Source organism: Bufo bufo, chromosome 4, assembly GCF_905171765.1.
Source record: "Bufo bufo chromosome 4, aBufBuf1.1, whole genome shotgun sequence".
NCBI classification, from domain to species: Eukaryota; Metazoa; Chordata; class Amphibia; order Anura; family Bufonidae; genus Bufo; species Bufo bufo.
The window spans coordinates 59,368,537-59,392,172 of NC_053392.1; the positions used below are offsets into that span (position 1 = coordinate 59,368,537).

The 23,636-nt window shown below is 43.1% G+C and overlaps 1 protein-coding gene across 2 annotated transcripts in view; it reads right to left on the minus strand.

Annotated features, from left to right (window-relative positions):
* Positions 1–23,636, minus strand: part of LOC120997277 (24-hydroxycholesterol 7-alpha-hydroxylase) — a 77,937-nt gene that overhangs the window by 12,048 nt on the left and 42,253 nt on the right. The window contains exons 7-11 of one of the 2 annotated variants that reach the window (XM_040427301.1): positions 22,494–22,584; positions 15,655–15,788; positions 15,364–15,459; positions 14,611–14,699; positions 3,805–3,892 (exon numbers count right to left, since the gene is read on the minus strand). In XM_040427301.1, the coding sequence (XP_040283235.1) occupies positions 3,805–3,892; positions 14,611–14,699; positions 15,364–15,459; positions 15,655–15,788; positions 22,494–22,584 (498 nt within the window). Of the gene's footprint in view, positions 1–3,804; positions 3,893–14,610; positions 14,700–15,363; positions 15,460–15,654; positions 15,792–22,493; positions 22,585–23,636 lie in introns of both variants that reach the window. The other variant, XM_040427300.1, reaches the window with a different exon arrangement.

Here is a 23,636-nt window from a genome sequence, read left to right on the forward strand (position 1 = left end):
TCCGTATGTCCTCTTTGCGGCCCTGCAAAAAAGACACAACATGTCCTATACTTGTCCAGGAGTTAAGAAATGGTGGCATAGAGTCATCGGGTATCCGTGTTTTGTGGATCTGTGATTTGCAGACCGCAAAACGGATACAGTCGTGTGTATGAGGCCTAACTTTAAAAGACAGTTCAGGCAAATTCAGTCTGTCCCGGGTTGAAATTAATGGGGCTAAGCACTACCCACAAGCGGACGATGCTTGCGGGTGGGGGGGGGGGGGGATATTTCCTGGGGGTGGGGCTTAAATGCCCCGAATTTACTAACTATAATGTTGGTAAGTATGCAGTGATGCAGATGGGACAGCTCATTTAGATTTCTGCTCCGGATGCGGTATTTTACAATATATGCCTGAGCCTGAGACAACTTAAACCCCATCTGAAACTGAGCCTGTGAGATGTGGAGAAACCACAAATGGTGACTACATACAAAGCATACGCATGGTACAAGAAAAAGTGTAGCCATTGCCCAGGGCAACCAATCAGACTTTGCTTTTTTTTTTTCAAAGCCCTTTGGGAAAGTGAAAGTACAAATGTGATTGGTTACTATGGGCAGCTCCTCCCCCTGCACCAGCCCTGATAAATCATCCCCACTTTCTCTATGTCTGATCCATTTAATTTGGGGTCCTCACCATGTCACTAATGCCCAGTGGAGGTTATGAAAAGGAATGACGGCAAGACGACCCCTATGGGCACAGTAATGGTTGCCATTAATAGTTGTCACCAAGATCTGTTTTCTGTGCAGGAATCCTAATTAACTCATAAACGGCTGGACAGAATAGGACTATATATATTTCAGGTATTTTACCAGAAGGATGCTCTTTCTAAAAAGCATAGAAAATTTCCGCCACAAAAAGTGCTCCGCAGCTTTAAGAGATAAGCCGACCTTATCGGCCACTATAACGGTCTCAGATGACAGAGAGGGGCAATTATCCTGTGTCAAGAGGGTCAATTGGGGGCAAGCAGATGCCACCGAGTACCACTGACATCAGTATTTCCATAGCTCCTTATCCCGCTGATGATGATGATTATTAACCCCCTTCAGGAAACCGGCAAATTTTTCTTATCACATTTTTAAAATGAGTTGTACTTTTTTTTATGGCGCCATTTAATGTTCCATAAAATGTATTGTAAAACTGTAAAATAATTATTTGTGGGGTGAAAAAAACCACAATTCTGCCATTGCTGTTTTAGTTTTGTTTTTACGGAGTTCACCATGAGGTAAATATGACGACTAGTATATTTAGAAGTAAGACAGCACTACTCACTGATTTGTAACAGTCATTCCATTCCGTGGCGGTGCCTGCAGTGATGAGTTCTGGCCTTGAACCCCTTAATTATCAGGACTGTAGAAGAAAACCGCGGCACTCTAATGTCTTCAATATTTTCTTTAGTTTATTCCACCAAATTCACAACGTTTCGACCTACTGGTTGATAAAGACCAGAAATATTGAAGACATTAGAGTGCCGCAGTTTTCTTCTACAGTCCTGGTAAATATGACGACTGTATTCTGTGGGTCAGTGCGATTATGCCGATATACAGTAATACAGTCCTGATCAAAAGTTTAAGACTACTTGAAAAATGGTGGGATCTGCTTGTCATGCCAGTAACGTTGGAAACCATCAGGACCATCAAGGTTACATTTTTTCTCATCAGAGAATAAAACTTTCTTCCACCTTTGAATGTCCCATGTTTGGTGCTCTCTTGCAAAGTCCAAACGAGCAGTTCTGTGGCGTTCAAGGAGACGAGGTCTTTGAAGACGCTTTTTGTTTTTGAAGCCCTTCAGTCTCAGATGCCGTCCGATGGTTATGGGGCTGCAGTCAGCACCACTAAGGGCCTTAATTTGGGTCGAGGATCGTCCAGTGTCTTGACGGACAGCCAATTGGATCCTCCATCTCAGTGCTGATGAAATTTTTTGGGGTCTTCCACTTGACATTTTTGTTCCATAACCCTCAGGATCATTTAAGAAATTCCAAATGACTGTCTTACTGCGTCCCACCTCAGCAGCGATGGCGCGCTGTGAGAGACCCTGCTTATGCAGTTCAAGAACCCGACCACGTTCAAAAAGGGAGAGTTTTTTTGCCTTAGCAATTACAACGTGTGACTACCTGACAAAAAATGACAATGAATCCACATCTTTGCACAGATTTGGCCTTTTAAAGGCATGTGGTCCTAAACTTTTGATCAGCTGAAAAACAGCCTGTTTCAGTTTATTCGTTGTTTTTATTAAATTGAATGCTCCAAAAATGTTTTATCTCACTCTCATTTCTTCTTGTTGCATGTTGAAGCTCTACTTGGAACCTTGTTAAGATCCAGCCATGCTAAATATGATTTTTTGCCGTTTTTCAAGTGGTCTTAAACTTTTGATCAGGACTGTATCTTCCGGTAAATGGTTTTTATTTGGTTTACTATTAAAAAAATAACTTATTCTAAAAATAAAATTTGAGTTGTTTTGCCATTTTCTGTTTTTCCTTCAATGGAGTTTTTTTTTTTGGGAAACAATGTGACCAAAAAATAGGCAATCCAGGCGCTAGGATTTTTTTTTTTTTTTTTTTACAGGCTCAGCCCCTAGCCATGCAGTCATCTTTACACACATTTGTGAAAGAATGGCACGTTCTGAAGAGCTCACTGAAAAGGCGTGGTCCTGTAATAGGATGTCACCACTGCAACTAGTCAGTTTATGGAATTTCTTCCATCCTAGTTATTCCACCATCAACTGTGATATTATTGTAGTGAGAGGAAGCTTTTAGGAACCACAGCAACTAATGTAATGTTACAGAACGCCGAGTGCTGAGGAGTATAGTACATAAAAGTCATCAATGCTCTGCTGACTCAATAACTGCACAATCCATAATTTGTTTGGAATTAACTTGAGCACAAAACCTGTGCTGTGCCGGGAGCTTCATGGCACAGGTTTCGATGGTCGAGCAGCTGCATACAAACCTTACATCACCAAGCACAATGCCAAGCATCAGATAGAGTGGTGTAAAGCACGTCACCACTGGACTCTGGAGCAACGGAGACGTGTTGTGTGGAGTGATGAATTACACTTCTCTATCTGGAAGTCTGATGGATGAGTCTGGGTTTGGTGAATGCCAGGAGGGATGATGCTATGGGGTGTTTTTCACCAGTCAACCTAGGTCTTCTTAGTTTCAGTAAAGACAAATCTTAATACTTCAGCAGAACAACACATTCTGGACAATTGTATGCTTCCAACTTTATGGGAACAGTTTGGAGAAGGCCTTTCTCTGTTCCAGCCTGACTGTGCCCCTGTGCACAAAGCAAGGTCCATAACGACATGGTTGAGTGGGTTTGGAGTGGAAGAACTTGACTGGCCTCAACCTCACCCAACACCTTTGGGATAAACTATAATGATTTGGGATGAACTATAATGGAGAATGTGAGCCAGGCCCTCTCACCCAACATCAGGGTCTGACCTCACAAATGCACTTCTGGGGGAGGGTCGTCAACTCCATATTAATGACTATTAGTTTAACATGAGATGTCATAAAAGCTCCTGTACTGTAGGTGTCCCAATACTTTTGCCCATATAGCGTATCTCCGATCCTGGCCGCTGAAGGAGGATGTCTGCTATGTAATGGAAATGGCCCCCCCCAGTACATGGAGCTGGCACAGCTCATGAGCCCCCTCCATGTGCTCCTCAACTGTACAGTTAAGCCAAGGAGCACAAACAGGTTAAAGGGAAATACTTCACAAGAAGATTTTGAAGAAGAGATAAGAATTATAAATACAATGTCCAAGTACCTGTTTGGGAAAGGGATCCAAGAGCTGGAATTCATACTTGTAGAGCATCAGAGCAAGTATCATTTGGATTTCCATGAGTGCAAACCACCTGAATAAAAGTATACATATATCAGATATGGCATGTTTCATAAGTATGGCTCAATCAATCAAATACAGTACAGTTCCCGTAACCTGTTGTCAATAAGACATAACATTTCCACCTGGGGTGGAGGAGGACCCCACTAATGATAAATCCCACCCGAGTGCAGCATCCACATTTGTATTGGCTGATTACAATGGTCGCCATTTTGTTTTCACGATGACTGGAAGGGGAACCTGTCCAAATATTTTGGATTCCACAGGAAACATGGCACCCAGCATCTTATAGATAGAAATACACTATGGAAAGAGTCTATAGAAACACAACAAGGCATCTAAATTGAACATAGGACATAGGTGCAGGAAAGCATTTTAGATACAATACTATATTATTTCATTAATAATAATAATAATAATAATAATTATTATTATTATTCATGTATTATTATTTTATTTTATTAGTTTTGCATGTGCAAAATGTATGTGACAAAGGGCACTTGGAAGAGACTTACAAGGATGCCAATGGAGGCAGCACTAGTGACATCGCAGCGAGAAAACAGAATGGGTGAGCTCACAGAGACAAGGAAGAACCAGTGACATCACACAGAGATGAACAATACATTGGGGGACAGCACTCCTTCCATAAAATGTCCTCTTTATTTGTCAAAACACTTTAAGGCATATTAGAAAAGTTTCAGCCCATGTCTACAGTTGGACCTTTTTCTGCTGTATGTATGTGACCAGAAGAGGTTCCTGTGGTTCTTCTAATTTTAATTGACAGATTCACATACAGAGGGAAGAAAATGTGACCAGAAAGAATACAGAACCAGCTACATCACAAAGACAGAACAAAATGTATTACTAAGAGAAGAACCAGTAACTTCACAAAGAAGACAAGACCAATGATATCTCTAAGAGAAGAAAGAACCAGTGACTTCACAAAGAAGACACAGTGGGCCAGATTTATCATTACTCTGACAGCTCACTCCACTTTCACATATGGCTAAAGTCAGTTTTAGCCAAGTCAGATTTATGATCGTCCCTTTAAGACTGTAATAAATGTGGCTTGACGGTAGCAGTTTATCCGTCAGTAAGCAGCTTTACGAAAAAGTCGCACATCTTTACGAAAAAGTCGCACGTTTTTATGAAAAAGTTGCATGTTCTATTAAAAAGTCTCATAAGATAAGCATGGTCCTCCCTGGAGTGAAATTGTGACTTTTTTGTGACTTTTTAAATAGTCCCAATAGTAAATCTGTCTAGAGATTCATTTACATAAGAAAACATGCCCACTTTCAGAAAACTGGCGAGCATAGTGCAGAGCAGAAAAAAGTTGCAAATTTGTGCGCAGTTTTAGCGTTTGGGACTTTTTTTGGGACTTTTTTACTCCGTTATTCTGACCTGAGCTAATGATAAATCTGGCCCAGTGACATCACAAAGAAGACAGAACCAATGATATCACTAAGAGAAGAAAGAACCAGTGACATCATAAAGAAGAAAGAACCAGTGACATCATAAAGAAGAAAGAACCAGTGACATCATAAAGAAGAAAGAACCAATGACATCATAAAGAAGACAGAACCAGTGACATTTTAGAAAGAAGACAGATCAGTGACAACACGAATAAAACAGAACCAGTGACATCACAAAGAAGAGAGAACCAATGATATCATTAAGAGAAGAAAGAACCAGTGACTTCACAAAGAAAACACAGTGACATCATAAAGAAGAAAGAACCAGCGACATCATAAAAACAGAACCAGTGACATCATAGAAAGAAGGCAGATCAGTAAGAACACAAATAAAACAGAACCAGTGACATCATAAAGAAGACAGAACCAGTGACATTATAAAGAAGACAGAACCAGAGACATCATAGAAAGAAGGCAGATCAGTAAGAACACAAATAAAACAGAACCAGTGACATCACAATGAAGACAGAACTAATGATATCACTAAGAGAAGATAGAACCAGTGACTTCACAAACACTGAACCAGTGACATCACAAAGACAGAGCAAATTGTATCACATGCAAAGGCAGAACCCAGTGACATCACTTAGACAGCAGTAATAGAAGATGTAAACTGAAGGTAATTGTCTGAGATACTTAAAATTTCTACTAATGCCACCAAATGCTATAAAAACAAAACAAAACAACCAAACATACTCTTTCTCTGGCACTGTTCTCCGAGCTGCCAGTCTGATATACAGTACCACTGAGGACAGTGAATGGCTGTAGAAGACATGTGCCGTGTACCCACGCACGTTACCACTATAGTCTGTAAACAGTCTGTAAACCCGTTTTAAGTGATATAGCCTGGAGGAAACAAGGCAAAGGAGGGACATGACTGAAACCTTAGAGGGGTTATCCTGGAAATAATACTGATGATCTATGCACTGGATGGGTCATCAATATCAGATCGGCAGGGGTCTGACACCTGGGACCCCCACCGACCAGCTGTTAGAAGAGGCTAGTGCTCTGCGAGCGTCGCGGCCTCTTCCTAGGCCATGTGATGTCAATGCCCTATTGAAGTGAGATGCAATATCAAGCACAGCTGCTATACTATGTGCGCCGGTGTGCTTGGTGAGCAGCCGGGAGCCTGCAATGCACACCAGAGCTCCGGTGAGTACAGCGGCTCTCTGGAACAGCTGATTGGCAGGGGTGCCGGGACTCGGACCTCCACTGATGTGATAATGATGACCTATCCTGAAGATTTTTAAGGGCTGATTCACATGATCATGATATACAATAGACTCACAATCAGATAAAAACTGAATGCATCATAAAACACAATGATGAAGTCAGTTTGGGTCAGGGGAGACGCCGTCTGTCTAGAAGATGCGGCTGACACACACACCATGTTTCTAGTAACGAGCATGATCATGTAAATCAGCCCTTAATTATGTGAAAGGGTTAAAAAAGATTCAGGAGGGAAGTAGTTTTAATAAGAACTTGAATGTGAGATCAAAGGGGAACCATCTGAAATTAGTTGGAGGAAGAGCAGAACCAATGTCAGAAAATATTATTTTTACTGAAAGAGTAGGAGATGCTTGGATCAAACCAGTGAATGTAAATCTGCCTGGTGTAAACTTACATCTATCCTAAGAAAATAATAAAAAGCCAGTAATATAACAGCAGACTAGATGGAACATTCTTCTATGTTTTTACATTTTTTAACCAGTGTCATCATAGAGAGAAACTAAATGGTGGCATCACAGAAAGAAACTGGTGACATCGAAGAGAGAAAGAAACTGGTGACATCGAAGAGAGAAAACAGAACTAGTGACATCACACAGAGAAAACAGAACAGGTGACATCACAGAGAGAAAACAGAACTGGTGACATCACAGAGAGAAAACAACTGGTGACATCACAGAGAGAAAACAACTGGTGACATCACAGAGAGAAAACAGAACTGGTGACATCACAGAGAGAAAACAACTGGTGACATCACAGAGAGAAAACAACTGGTGACATCACAGAGAGAAAACAGAACTGGTGACGTCACAGAGAGAAAACAGAACTGGTGACATCACAGAGAGAAAACAACTGGTGACATCACAGAGAGAAAACAACTGGTGACATCACAGAGAGAAAACAGAACTGGTGACGTCACAGAGAGAAAACAGAACTGGTGACATTACAGAGAGAAAACAACTGGTGACATCACAGAAAGAAAACAACTGGTGACATCACAGAAAGAAAACAACTGGTGGCATCACAGAGAGAAAACTGGTGACATCACAGAGAGAAAACTGGTGACATCACAGAGAGAAAACAGAACTGGTGACATCACAGAGAGAAAACAGAACTGGTGACATCACAGAGAGAAAACAGAACTGGTGACATCACAGAGAGAAAACAACTGGTGACATCACAGAAAGAAAACAACTGGTGGCATCACAGAGAGAAAACTGGTGACATCACAGAGAGAAAACTGGTGACATCACAAAAAGAAAACAACTGGTGATATCACAGAGAGAAAACAGAACTGGTGACATCACAGAGAGAAAACAGAACTGGTGACATCACAGAGAGAAAACAGAACTGGTGACATCACAGAGAGAAAGCAACTGGTGACATCACAGAGAGAAAGCAACTGGTGACATCACAGAGAGAAAACACAATTGATGATGTCACAGAGAAGGCAGAACATGTGATATCACAGATAGAAGACAGAAAAAACTGTGACATCACACAGGAGAGGCAAATCTGAGTATAGGTTCCAATCTAAAGTACAGTATGTTAGATGGGCCCACAGAAAAATATGTGCATCGAGCCTCACACTTTTGACAGTAATGCAATTCAGGATAATCTATGGTTATAATGTCTGCATTACAGGAAAATTAAATAAAAAAATGGGACTAACTGGACGGTGCACTGGATACTATATTAATTTATTAAAATTGAAACAAAAAAAAAGAATAAAACCTTTGTAAAAAATGGGAATTTACAACACATTTCAGTGTCGGACTACCACTTTCATCAGGTATAAATATGAAGGCGGCGGTCCGCTGCTGAAATGCATTGTATACTCCTTTTTTTTTACATGTTTTATACTTTTATTTGTTTTTAATTTTAATAAATTAACATAGTATCCATTTAGTCACGTTTTCACTTAATTTTTGTATAAATGTCATCCCGGCTTCTGATGGATGTCTGGCGGGAAGGTGCAGCAGCCTGGTATTCCTCTAACTTGAGGTATTATGCCGCTCTTTGGTGTTGTGCCCGGCACTGCAGAATGTTTTCTAGTAAGGAGCTGTATGTGATGTGTATGGGAGAAGTACCATCTAAGGTGTTGCACTTGGGAAGCGCCCCCATATCTTTTTCTTTATTCTCTGCAAGTCTTTGCACATTAAGCAGTGTGCTGCTACATGGAGTGTTGCTTTGCTTTTGCCATGGTAGCGTGCACTTGTGCGTTCATTTCATACTGTTTGGAGCTGTTCGTTTAACTATGATTTTTGCATCACACAAAAGAGACTAGTGACATCACAGGGAGAAGACAAAACTAGTAACATTGCAATAAGAAGATACAGCTAGTAACATTAGAGAGAGCAAACATAACTTGTGACATCATACAGAGAAGACAAATCCACTGATGTCACTGAGATGTTGGAACTAGTGACGATAAAGAGATGCCACAATCAGTGACATCACAGAAAAAGGCAGAACTAGTGACATCATGTCACAAATTTACCTGCCTGGGCTCCAGCGGCTAGATCTCCAGCTTCGATCATCTGGGTGTTGCTGGGACTAAACATCTGTTCTCCAGAGCTTACTGCTGGCCTACTTGGTCATGAGATGTGGTTGCCTCTGTCTCGCCAGCGTGTGATGTTTATGCAAGGGCCAGGGTACCCAGGAGATGTCTTGCGGGCCAACTTTCTCCCTTGCACATTCCACAGAGACTTTATTACAGATCCCCCCCCCCCTCTCAGGGGAGGACTGTTATCTGGGTAGTCATTGACAGATTCTCCAAGATGTGTCATCAGGTCCCGCTAATGAAGCTTCCTGATGCTAAGAAATTTGCAATTTATTTTATTGATAATATTCTCAAATTGCATGGGATACCTGAGTCCATTGTCTCTGAGTTCAGTTTGTCTCTAGATTCTGGAGAGAGTTTAGCAAAAGGTTGGAAATCAAACTGTCCTTCTCTGGAGAAACTGAAAGGGTCAACCAAGTTTTGGAGCAGTTTTTGAGGTGCTCTGTATCTGATTGTCAAAATAAATGTAAAAAATATTTGTCACTAGCAGAGTTGGCTATCAACGTCAGCTCGTCTAGTAACTTCTCACCTTTCTATTATGGGTTTAATCTGCATTTTTCTTCAGTGTCTGAGTTTAGTGTTGTGAGTCCTGCGGTGGATGCCATGTTGTATGATCTGTCTACAGTTTAGGCCCAGGCTCATAAGGGCCTGTAAAAAGCTCAAAGCATCCAGTGTGACAAGCCAATAGGAAACGTTTCTTGGGTCTGTATTTTGTTCTAGGGGAACCTGTCTGGCTTTCTACCTTAGGGTCCCATCGGGTAAACTCGCTCGGAAATGTATTAGCCAATATAAGATCACCTCTATTATTAATCCGGTATATTTTGCTCTACAGCTGCCATCCTCCTTTAGGATACATAATGTTTTCCACAAATCACTGCTTAAGAAATGCATTCCTCCTGTGATTCCTCCATCTAAACCTCCTGATCCAGTTTTTATCCAAGGTGAACTGGAGTATAAGGTGGAGAAAATTCTTGACTCTCGGAGGGTTCACGACTCTCTGCAGTACCTTATCCAATGGAAGGTATATGGTGTTGAGGAGAGAACATGGGTTGCGTCTAGGGATGTTCATGCTCCTTAGGAAGTTGATTAGGAAGTTTCATCTCGAGTTTCCATCAAAGCCTACTCCTCATGTTGAGGGTCCACTGGCCCCTCCTAAAATGGGGGGTAATGTAATTAACTTACCTGTCCGGGCTCCAGCGGTGAGATCTCCAGCCAACAGGCGCTACACTTCACATAGGGAAGACAAATCCATTGATGTCACCAAGATGTTAGAAATAGTGATGATAAAGACATCACATAATCAGTGATATCAGAGAAAGAAGTTGTGACATCACAGAGAAGAAAGAATCCAAGCTGAAAGAACCAGTGACATCACAGACAAGAAAGAACCAGTCACATCACACAGAAGACAGAACTAGTGACAACACAGTGATAAAAACTAGTGACATGACAGAAAGGAGACAAAGCTAGTGACATCAGAACGCTAACTAATAACATCGGACAAAGAAGACAGAACTGGTAACGTCACAGAGAGAAGACAAAATGTTTGATGTCACTGAGTAGTGATGACATCACAGGAGGATGACATCATTGACAGTAGACATTACTAAACTAATACACACTAGTGACAACATCAATGAGTAGTGGCTGAACATTGGCAGAAGAATCAATGACATCACTAAGAATGATATAACTTTGGGGAGACAGAACTTGTGACATCATTGAGGGAAAATATAACAGGTGGATGACAAAACTGGTGACAGTAGAGAAAAACTGCATTTGCTGAAAGCAATAAATGGGGGTAAGTGAATCCCTGAAAGCCTGAAATATTACACTAAATATTGACTGACGTAGTGACATCACCAAAGGAAGCAGTGTTGATGACATCACACAGGTGTTAAAGAGATGATGACATCACAAAAACCGATGTATGCAAATTATCCTCAGCAAAACAGAGTGCCATATACAGCAGTATGGCTGAATCCCCCAACTGCTTGTTCCCAGACTTGCAATTGATGCAAATTTTACCCTAACAGGCCACGGGAGAAGGGGGGAGGAGAAGCTTCAGGAGGTCATTTGGTCCGAGAGAGGTCTTTTAAAGACTTGAGTTCTCTGAACTGCCTGTCGAAGCAGCGTCCACTGCAGGAGATGATAAACATGAGTCTGATATTGTCTGCTCCATTCCCAGGAGACCCAGTGATCCCAAGCCGCAGCCAAAAATAGACTGTGTGAAAAATGGAAGATATTTCAGCCCGTGATTAACTCATTCATGGACTCACAGAGGAGTCAAGTTAACTACAAAAATAATAATGACCCGTATACAATTATTAAAAATATACAAAAAAACAAAAAACGAAGAGAAAGGGTGCATTTTCCCAGCAGAGTCAACCTCAGCCTTTGTTACCGATGCCAAGGGGCAAATCACGCCCGATGGAGGCCAAAACGACTCTCTGTTGGGAGAATGGGGGCCTAGGGCTACATTCAACGTAGGTTCTAGGAGCTTTCCAGGATCATACACCAAAAGCACACACGGAGTGTGATGTGAACATAGACTAATCCCCAGGTCACGATCACAGGTGCCAGGAGTGAAGGCCAAGGGTCGAACGAAATAAGCAGCTGTGAGATGAGTTAAGTGGGTGGGGCTGTGACAACTTTTTTTTTCCCATGAAAAACAGACCGCTAATGAAGGACGGATTCAATATCTCTTTTAATCCTGGTCGAAATAACAAGGAAAAACTGGCAAAAGTACAAAACAAAGGGGGGGGGGAAATAAAAGGGTAAAATATACCGATATAAATGTATATATATATATATATACGCACACTACAGAATATAGGAAGAGAGATGGGAACTCTGGCTAGGCGCCAGTCAGACATCGGAAAAGTTGTATTGCGTCTTTCCGTCACCAGGAATATAGATAAGGGTTGTTCTGACATCTACACTTTAAGTGCTCCGTTTATTTTTCAAAAGCCACATCAGGGTCAGACTATGAGGTATAAATAATGTGATGACAGGATGTCTCTCCAACACAAGTAGAGAGCAAGCAATGCAAGCAAACACCGCTCCTGCATAACAGTTAAAGGGGAAAACACAAAGAATAAAATTATATAATAGATCCTCTATACTACACCACACAGGAGAGCTGACAGATTCTCTATACTACACCACACAGGAGAGCTGACAGATCCTCTATACTACACCACACAGGAGAGCTGACAGATCCTCTATACTACACCACACAGGAGAGCCGACAGATCCTCTATACTACACCACACAGGAGAGCTGACAGATCCTCTATACTACACCACACAGGAGAGCTGACAGATCCTCTATACTACACCACACAGGAGAGCTGACAGATCCTCTATACTACACCACACAGGAGAGCCGACAGATCCTCTATACTACACCACACAGGAGAGCTGACAGATCCTCTATACTACATCGCACAGGAGAGCTGACAGATTCTCTATACTACACCACACAGGAGAGCCGACAGATCCTCTATACTACACCACACAGGAGAGCTGACAGATCCTCTATACTACACCACACAGGAGAGCCGACAGATCCTCTATACTACACCACAGAGGAGAGCTGACAGATCCTCTACAGTACACTACACAGGAGAGCTGACAGATCCTCTATACTACACCGCACGGGAGAGCCGACAGATCCTCTATACTACACCGCACAGGAGAGGCGACAGATCCTCTATACTACACCACACAGGAGAGCTGACAAATCCTCTATACTACACCACACAGGAGAGCTGACAGATCCTCTATACTACACCACACAGGAGAGCCGACAGATCCTCTATACTACACCACACAGCAGAGCTGACAGATCCTCTATACTACACCACACAGGAGAACTGACAGATCCTCTATACTACACCACACAGGAGAGCCGACAGATCCTCTATACTACACCACACAGGAGAGCCGACAGATCCTCTATACTACACCACACAGGAGAGCAGACAGATCCTCTATACTACACCACACAGGAGAGCTGACAGATCCTCTATACTACACCACACAGGAGAGCTGACAGATCCTCTATACTACACCACACAGGAGAGCTGACAGATCCACTATATAACACCACACAGGAGAGCCGACAGATCCTCTATACTACACCACACAGGAGAGCCGACAGATCCTCTATACTACACCACACAGGAGAGCTGACAGATCCTCTATACTACACCACACAGGAGAGCCGACAGATCCTCTATACTACACCACACAGGAGAGCCGACAGATCCTCTATACTACACCACACAGGAGAGCTGACAGATCCTCTATACTACACCACACAGGAGAGCTGACAGATCCTCTATACTACACCACACAGGAGAGCTGACAGATCCACTATATAACACCACACAGGAGAGCTGACAGATCCTCTATACTACACCACACAGGAGAGCCGACAGATCCTCTATACTACACCGCACAGGAGAGCTGACAGATCCTCTATATTACACCACACAGGAGAGCTGACAGATCCTCTATACTACACCACACAGGAGAGCTGTCAGATCCTCTATACTACACCACACAGGAGAGCTGACAGATCCTCTATACTACACCACACAGGAGAGCTGACAGATCCTCTATACTACACCACACAGGAGAGCCGACAGATCCTCTATACTACACCACACAGGAGAGCTGACAGATCCTCTATACTACACCACACAGGAGAGCCAACAGATCCTCTATACTACACCACACAGGAGAGCCGACAGATCCTCTATACTACACCACACAGGAGAGCTGACAGATCCTCTGTACTACACCACACAGGAGAGCTGACAGATCCTCTATACTACACCACACAGGAGAGCTGACAGATCCTCTATACTACACCACACAGGAGAGCCGACAGATCCTCTATACTACACCACACAGGAGAGCTGACAGATCCTCTATACTACACCACACAGGAGAGCCGACAGATCCTCTATACTACACCACACAGGAGAGCTGACAGATCCTCTATACTACACCACACAGGAGAGCCGACAGATCCTCTATACTACACCACACAGGGGAGCTGACAGATCCTCTATACTACACCGCACAGGAGAGCGGACAGATCCTCTATACTACACCACACAGGAGAGCTGACAGATCCTCTATACTACACCACACAGGAGAGCAGACAGATCCGCTATAAGTTATATGGTATGTAATGGTATTGAACTTTATGTTATTCATCAGAAAAAAAGATTTAGCTGTTTCTACCACTTTACTTCACCCTTGCTGTGAATGTCTCTGGAGACTAGCATTGCCTTGTACATGTCACCCTAGTAAACACACACACATGTGACACATTTACAGCTTGCGCCAATTAGCAAAGTGTATAACCTCCCACCGCTGTACTATACAGAGGGGTTTGCGCTTGGCCACCATTGCGTGTGTCGCAGGATAACCGCAGCCAGGCTGTATCACTGACCTTCCCGGGCACTGGAACTTTCCTCCGCCAAAGGCTACAAAACCATCTAGGAAAACATTCTTCTCTAAATTTGCCTTTTTCCAACGTTCCTGTGGGAAGAAAATATTATTTTTTTTCCAATGAGGCCCTGAGTAAATAATCCAGGCTGCACTTTCCTTGAATAAAAATAGTTTATTGCTTTCATACTGAATATTTAAAGGGGAAATCAAATGTGGGGGCCGCCGTGCCCGTGTTGCGGACGGCAAACTGCAGGTCTGCAACACACAAGCACCGACCATGCGCCCTCCAAATCGCATGCTTTCAATGGGTCCTCGATCCGCAAGATGCGGCGAAAGATAGGCCACGTACTATCTTTTGTGGCCTTGTAGAAAACTTCCGCGTGTTTCCGGGTCCGTGACGCAAAAGACAGAACATGTCCCTTCTTTTACCGTTACTTGTGGATCGCAGACTCATTGAATGCAAGGGGTCTGCTCTGTGATGCAGAGTGTACAAGTCCGTTGCCTGTGTTTTGCGATCCTGCGGTTTTAGGTCCGCAACATGGGCATAGCAGCCCCGTGGTCGTGGGAATGCAGCCGTACCATGGGGGCAAAAAAAACTTCTGACTCCATGTACTGTAGGTGAGGGAGGGTTGTGCATTATACTGTATATCCCCTGAATCAGAGTGAAATGGGTTGCCCAGTTTTTATAGGAGTTCCCCTTTAAGTACGTCTTACATAGAAGTCTTATGTGCGATGCAGCCATGCTGGAACTTACCGGTCTGAATATCTGTGGTTCCGGAAAGTATTTTGGGTCCCGATGAAGCCAATATGGAGATAACATTAGCATGTCGCCTGCGGGGATCTCATACTCCTGAATGTATGGAGGAGAAATTATATAGACACATATAGTGATATATAGACAGCCAATATGACCGCCATTACAGCTCCAGGGTACTCAATGACAAAACTGCCCACATATCCAGTGATACATTCAGCCAATATGGCCGCTACCTGAGCAATCACCCTCAGGTTCCCTGAGTTGCATTGTCTTAAAATGATGACGTACGTAAACTTTTAAGGGCTGAAGGACTTTCCGGGTAATGGCTCCTGGAGATCTCAGCCGTATGGTCTCGAGGATGCAGGATTTGATGAAGGGAAGTTTCGCCAGTTCACCTTCTGTTATATTCAATGGTTGTTTACCTGCTTAGAGAGACAGAAATCCGAAAAATTCATGAGACCGCAGCCTACCCGCCTCCATCAATATCTGGGACGTTTTCTATATTCCCCCCCCCCCCCCCTTGTAGCATTAGGATAAACTGCTGGGACCCCCAGTGATCACAAGAACGGGGGCCTCGTACTCTGTGGAGTCCCCCGAAATGAACGGAGAGGCTGGTCAAGCTCCTCCATTCATTTCTATGGGAGTTCCAGGGATAGCTGAGCTCTGTAGTCCAATAGAAATTAAAGGAGCCCGACCGGCCGTTCCGTTCATTTCCAGGGGCTCCGCAGGGTACAGAGTCCCTGTTCTCGTGAGTAGTGGGGTCCTCCTGTAGATAGGGTTAACCTCATATAACTAAAATACCCCTTTATTAATAGTTGCCATGTAGTACCACATTTGACCTGTAGTGGCCAGTGTAGGAAAAAGTGTATGTCCAGCTGTCCTTCATGGATTATAACAACTGATCGCCAGGGCGTGAAGCCAAACCATCGGTGATGGGGTTTTCACTGTGCTACCTTCAATTTAAAGGGGTATTCCCATCTCAGACAATGGGGGCATACTGCCATGATATGCCCCCATTGTCTGAGAACGGAGCAGGGAAAGGTGGTGGAGGGTGCACTGCGCATGCATTTGTTTCCATGGGGCCGCCGAAAATAGCAGAACGCTGGCTCGGCAATTTCCGTTGGCCCCATAGAAATTAATGGGAGTGATGGCCGGTCATGCGCAGTGCATTACCATTCATTTGTATGGAGAGAGTGCTTGGTGGTGGGCCTCCAGCCACCACCTTTCCCGCTCTGTTATATAGGTGCAAATCCCAGACAATATCCCAGCGATATGCCCCCATTGTCTCAGATGGGAATACCCCCTTTAAATAGGGGTTGTCTTAATGAAAAGATGCCTCACTTTAAAGGGAGTGGTACCGGATTAGAAAAGCACGGCCATGTTCTTAAAGAAACAGCGCCACCCCTGCCCATGAGTTATGTCTGGTATTGCAGCTCAGCTCCACTGAAGTAAATGAGGGTGAAGTTTTCAGTCTTTGGATGCAAACGGAAACGTTTCCATTCACTCACAGCAAGCAGAGATATTGAAATGGTGGGGAAGTGTAACCGAAAGTATATATTATTATACAATGTATATTAACATAGAACTGGTTAACCCCTTAAGGTGCCTTAGTCTCCTGACATGTATACCTGGCAGCAGCCGTATATTGACTCTTCCTACATTATTATTATAGTGAAGTTATGAGTGTAAGCTCCGGGGCCTCCAATGCAAAATCTGTAACCGGTCCCCCACCCACCACATGCCATTCATAATACTCGCGTCCTCCTATGTAGCAGAGGGGCCCTTGGGCCCCCTTAGGCACCAGTGTCTGATTGGGACTGCTCTATTGGCACCCCTATAGCTCTGCCTGACTCACTAGTGATGCGTCTCTATGATTTCACATACTTCAGTTTATAAATAACACGTGTTACATATAATGATGTGTTGGCATTCCATGTAACACATGTAGAAATATTTTCCTGACTGCATCAAGCAGTATTTTGGCAGAGCGGTCGCTCTTCTCTTATTAAATAGCACGATTGTTCCCCTACACACAGACTCAAATCCCTGGTGATCAAAAGGAATTTCAGTGCCATGTTTAACATTCCACTATGACAAATTACAATCATATTCATAGACAGAGAAACCGTACAGAGCCTGAAAATCGGCACTGCCCCCTGCTGGTGACCAGTGGAAATACATGAAGAAGAACAAAATACCCCTATGGTCAGTGTATTGTCCTAGCTAGGCTTTCTAAACCTATGAAGATACAGTCAGGTCCATAAATATTGGGACATCGACACAGTTCTAACATTTTGGGCTCTATACACCACCACAATGGATTTCAAATGAAACAAACAAGATGTGCTTTACCTGCAGACTGTCAGCTTTAATTTGAGGGTATTTACATCTAAATCAGGTGAACGGTGTAGGAATTACAACAGTTTGCATATGTGCCTCCCACTTGTTAAGGGACCAAAAGTAATGGGACAGAATAATAATCATAAATCAAACTTTCACTTTTTAATACTTGGTTGCATATCCTACAGCCTGAAGTCTGGAACGCATAGACATCACCAGACGCTGGGTTTCATCCCTGGTGATGCTCTGCCAGGCCTCTACTGCAACTGTCTTCAGTTCCTGCTTGTTCTTGGGGCATTTTCCCTTCAGTTTTGTCTTCAGCAAGTGAAATGCATGCTCAATCGGATTCAGGTCAGGTGATTGACTTGGCCATTGCATAACATTCCACTTCTTTCCCTTAAAAAACTCTTTGGTTGCTTTTGCAGTATGCTTTGGGTCATTGTCCATCTGTACTGTGAAGCGCCGTCCAATGAGTTCTGAAGCATTTGGCTGAATATGAGCAGATAATATTGCCCGAAACACTTCAGAATTCATCCTGCTGCTTTTGTCAGCAGTCACATCATCAATAAATACAAGAGAACCAGTTCCATTGGCAGCCATACATGTCCACGCCATGACACTACCACAACCATGCTTCACTGATGAGGTGGTATGCTTAGGATCATGAGCAGTTCCTTTCCTTCTCCATACTCTTCTCTTCCCATCACTCTGGTACAAGTTGATCTTGGTCTCATCTGTCCATAGGATGTTGTTCCAGAACTGTGAAGACTTTTTTAGATGTCGTTTGGCAAACTCTAATCTGGCCTTCCTGTTTTTGAGGCTCACCAATGGTTTACATCTTGTGGTGAACCCTCAGTATTCACTCTGGTGAAGTCTTCTCTTGATTGTTGACTTTGAAACACATACACCTACCTCCTGGAGAGTGTTCTTGATCTGCCCAACTGTTGTGAAGGGTGTTTTCTTCACCAGGGAAAGAATTCTTCGGTCATCCACCACAGTTGTTTTCCGTGGTCTTCTGGGTCTTTTGGTGTTGCTGAGCTCACCGATTCCTTCTTTCTTTTTAAGAATGTTCCAAACAGTTGTTTTGGCCACGCCTAATGTTTTTGCTATCTCTCTGATGGGTTTGTTGTGTTTTTTCAGCCTAATGATGGCTTGCTTCACTGATAGTGACAGCTCTTTGGATCTCATCTTGAGAGTTGACAGCAACAGATTCCAAATGCAAATAGCAAACTTGAAATGAAATCTGGACCTTTTATCTGCTCATTGTAATTGGGATAATGAGGGATTAACACACACCTGGCCATGGAACAGCTGAGAAGCCAATTGTCCCATTACTTTTGGTCCCTTAACAAGTGGGAGGCACATATGCAAACTGTTGTAATTCTTACACCATTCACCTGATTTGGATTTAAATCCCCTCAAATTAAAGCTGACAGTCTGCAGGTAAAGCACATCTTGTTCGATTCATTTCAAATCCATTGTGGTGGTGTATAGCGCCAAAAATGTTAGATTTGTGTCGGTGTCCCAATATTTATGGATCTGACTGTATCTATGTGCTGCTCCTGCCCCAACCCTGTATCTTAACACCCTGGTTAATGAACAGGCTTTTTTTTAACTCCCCTGGCATCCAGAATCTGGGGAAAATACCCTGCCAGTCACACACAGCTACACACACTTTGCTAGTGATACTCCCTGTCATCTGCCTTCCGCTATATATGATATTTGCACATTTCTATGACAAATCACCTATTCTGAGTTACATAGTTATGTATTTAATACGGTTGAAAAAAGACAAACGTCCATCCAGTTCAACCAAGGGATAGGTGGGGACGCAAATCCCAGAAGGAAGTGAGTCTCAGATTTCTACACGTTTTCATAAGCATTTATGTTTTTTACTTTTAGGAATTAATCTAAACCCATTTTGAAACTGTCCACTGTTCCTGCTGTGACCACGTCCTGAGGAAGTCTATTCCACAGATTCACAGTTCTTACAGTAAAGAAACTTTGACGCTTCTGGAGACTGAACTTTTTCTTCTCCAGTCGGAGGCAGTGCCCCCTTGTCTTTTGAGCACATTTTACATGGAACAGCTTTTCGCCGTATTTTCTATGGGTGCTGCCCATTGTGTTGGATTGTCAATGCAACCCTCTTCTCCCACTCTTCACACACTGATAGCAACACCGCAGGAGAAATGCTAGCACAGGCTTCCAGTATCCGTAGTTTCAGGTGCTGCAAATCTCATATCATCTGAAGGCAATCGTCTATGCTGTGAAGATACGAGATGTGCAGCACCTGAAACTACGGATACTGGAAGCCTGTGCTAGCATTTCTCCTGCAGTGTTGCTATCAGTGTGTGAAGAGTGGGAGAAGAGGGTTGCATTGACAATCCAACACAATGGGCAGCACATTGAACACATTTTATAAGTGGTCAGAAACTTGTAAATAACTCATGAAAGAATAAAGTTACGTTAAAACCAAGCACACCATTGATTTTCTTGTGAAATTCCCAATAAGTTTGATGTGTCACTGTCACAACCAGACAGTTGAGAAGCTCTGACAGGAGCCGTCTAGATCCTCCTCCTTGAGTTTCTCTGTTTTGGTTTCTGTTCCTCACCTCGTTAGTCTATCTCAGCTGTCATGCAGTCAGACTGATTACCTCCCTTTAAATTCCTCCCCATAAGGCAGTAGTGTGCGGCTGATACAACTTCCTGGAGTGTGTGTGCATGCATGCTGTTCCTAGCTCCCAGTCCTTGCAAGATAAGTTCTGTTTATGTATTTATGATTTTCTGTTTTCTGGATCCAGGTGACCCTGACTCCCTCCGTGTCTGTGTAGGGAGCCGGTGGTCGTGTCCCCTCACTATTGTAGGGCCTTCAGGTCTAAGATAGCCGAGGTACGTGGATATGCGCCCATCCACCTTTGGGGTGGTCGCATAGGCTGAGCAATAAGGGATAGCGGCAGGTCGATTGCAGGGGTCTCCCTTTTGTTCCTTAGTTGTGGGTCCAGTAAGTCATTGTTTGTATTGTATTATCTTGTTTCCTGTACACCATCCGTGACAGTCACATGATCCTCTTCCTATTGAAAAAACAAAAGTTGGATTCAAAATGGCCGACTTCAAAATGGCCGCCATGGTCACCACCCATCTTGAAAAGTTTCCCCCCTTACATATACTAATGTGCCACAAACAGGAAGTTAATATCACCAACCATTCCCATTTTATTAAGGTGTATCCATATAAATGGCCCACCCTGTATACAGAGCTAAAAAACCTATTTAGGAACTCTGCCTTTTCCTTATCTTCAGTGACTATTCCCCCCCCCCCCTTTACCATTATTTAGAGGACCTACCTGCTCAGACCTAGGTTTTTTTAGCATTTATATATTTTAAAAACTTTTTGGGATTTGTTTTGCTCTCTTTTGCTACCTGCTGTTCGTTTTGTATCTTTGCTAATTTTATCTCCTTTTTGCAGATTTTATTAAGCCCTTTGTAATCTTCAAACGCTACAACTAACCCCTCTTTTTGTCTTTTATTGCTCTTTTTACAGTAGCTGTAAGCCATGGGGGGTTTAATTTTAGCCGTTTATACTTGTTACCTAAAGGGATACATTTTTTTGTGCAATTACTCAATGTGGATTTAAAGCTCTCCCATTTATCCTCTGTATTATTATGTGACAGTAGCTGCTCCCAGAAAATATATACATTTTATTTAGCCTCTATTTCTAAAATGTTTCTGCCCGGATTTGAACTCATAACCTTTTACATTAGAGCCAAGAACTTTAACCACTACGCTATAGAGCTGCAGAGTTACATCATTTATTGTACTCCCGAGCTGCAATATTCTGCTGGTGCAGTCACTGTGTACATACATTACTTATCCTGTACTGATCCTGAGTTACATCCTGTATTATACTCCAGAGCTGCACTCACTATTCTGCTGGTGCAGTCACTGTGTACATACATTACATTACTTATCCTGTACTGATCCTGAGTTACATCCTGTATTATACTCCAGAGCTGCACTCACTATTCTGCTGGTGCAGTCACTGTGTACATACATTACATTACTTATCCTGTACTGAACCTGAGTTACATCCTGTATTATACTCCAGAGCTGCACTCACTATTCTGCTGGTGGAGTCACTGTGTACATACATTACTTATCCTGTACTGATCCTGAGTTACATCCTGCATTATACTCCAGAGCTACACTCACTATTCTGCTGGAGAAGTCACTGTGTACATACAGTACTTATCCTGTTCTCATCCTGAATTACATCCTGTATTATACTCCAGAGCTGCACTCACTATTCTGCTGGTGGAGTCACTATATACATACATTACATTACTTATCCTGGACTGATCCAGTTACATCCTGTATTATACTCCAGAGCTGCACTCACTATTCTGCTGGTGTAATCACTGTGTAAATACATTACATTACTTATCCTGTACTGATCCTGAGTTACAGCCTGTATTATACTCCGGAGCTGCACTCACTATTCTGCTGGTGGATTTACTGTGTACATACATTACATTACTTATCCTGTACTGATCCTAAGTTACATCCTGTATTATACTCCAGAGCTGCACTCACTATACTGCTAGTGGAGTCACTAGGTATAAACTTATCCTGTACTGATCCTAAGTTACTGCCTATATAATATTCCAAGCTGCATTTACAATTCTGCAGGCTTCACAGCTGAAATCGGTAATCTAATGTAAATAAAACTAACCCCTCCCTGCATTATAGGAGCTCAGCTCGGTACGACAAATAAATAATAAAATAGGTCACCTGCTTCACCAAATACCAACGTGATCTCACTCATGGCTTTCCTGTAAATTTCAGGCTCTGAGATCATAAATGCAAGGGCCCAAAATGTGACCTGCCCAACAAAGAAGTGAGAGATAAGAGTTGTGTCAATGGATATGCAGACTACTATATACTACTTGGTCATTCTGTATGAGAAGTTGTAATAATCGTGGTGCATGTTATACAGGCTTTAATATCTGTGAAAGATGGAAAATAATATAGAATGATATCCAATACAAATAAAAAATTAATTATGTAACACAAAAGATAAAATGCTGGCCTCAAGTACATCTTCCCCATCCTTATTTTGTTCAGTTTGGACTCTCCTGACCCATTTTCACCATGTAAACCAATCACTCTGGTTTGTTTCCATCCTGTATGTAGCACTTCCTGTTCCTGTTTCCAACCAAACCCATGATGCACTTCTCCTTCCTTTACCACAGCTCCAGCACCGCCCCTAACAATGCCCAGCTAGTTTATAGCTCCTCCCACCCAGCTATTTACATGGACACTCCCCTATCACTGCCCCTAACACCCAGCTAGTTTATAGCTCCTCCCACCCAGCTAGTTACATAGACACACCCCTATCACCCCCCCTAACAACACCCAGCTAGTTTATAGCTCCTCCCACCAGCTAGTTACATAGACACACCCATATCACTGCCCCTAACAACACCCAGCTCCGTTATAGCTCCTCCCACCAGCTAGTTACATAGACACTCCCCTATCACTGCCCCTAACAACACCTAGCTCCGTTATAGCTCCTCCCATCAGCTAGTTACATAGACACACCCATATCACTGCCCCTAACACCCAGCTCCGTTATAGCTCCTCCCACCAGCTAGTTACATAGACACTCCCCTATCACTGCCCCTAACACCCAGCTAGTTTATAGCTCCTCCCACCAGCTAGTTACATAGACACTCCCCTATCACTGCCCCTAACAACACCCAGCTCCGTTATAGCTCCTCCCACCAGCTAGTTACATAGACACTCCCCTATCGCTGCTCCACCCATGGACATGACATCACAGGAAATAATAGAGAGCAGCATGGACATGGTCATGTGACCACAGCCCAGAACGGGAGATGGGAGCAATAAAGTGAATAGAAATACATTAGAAAA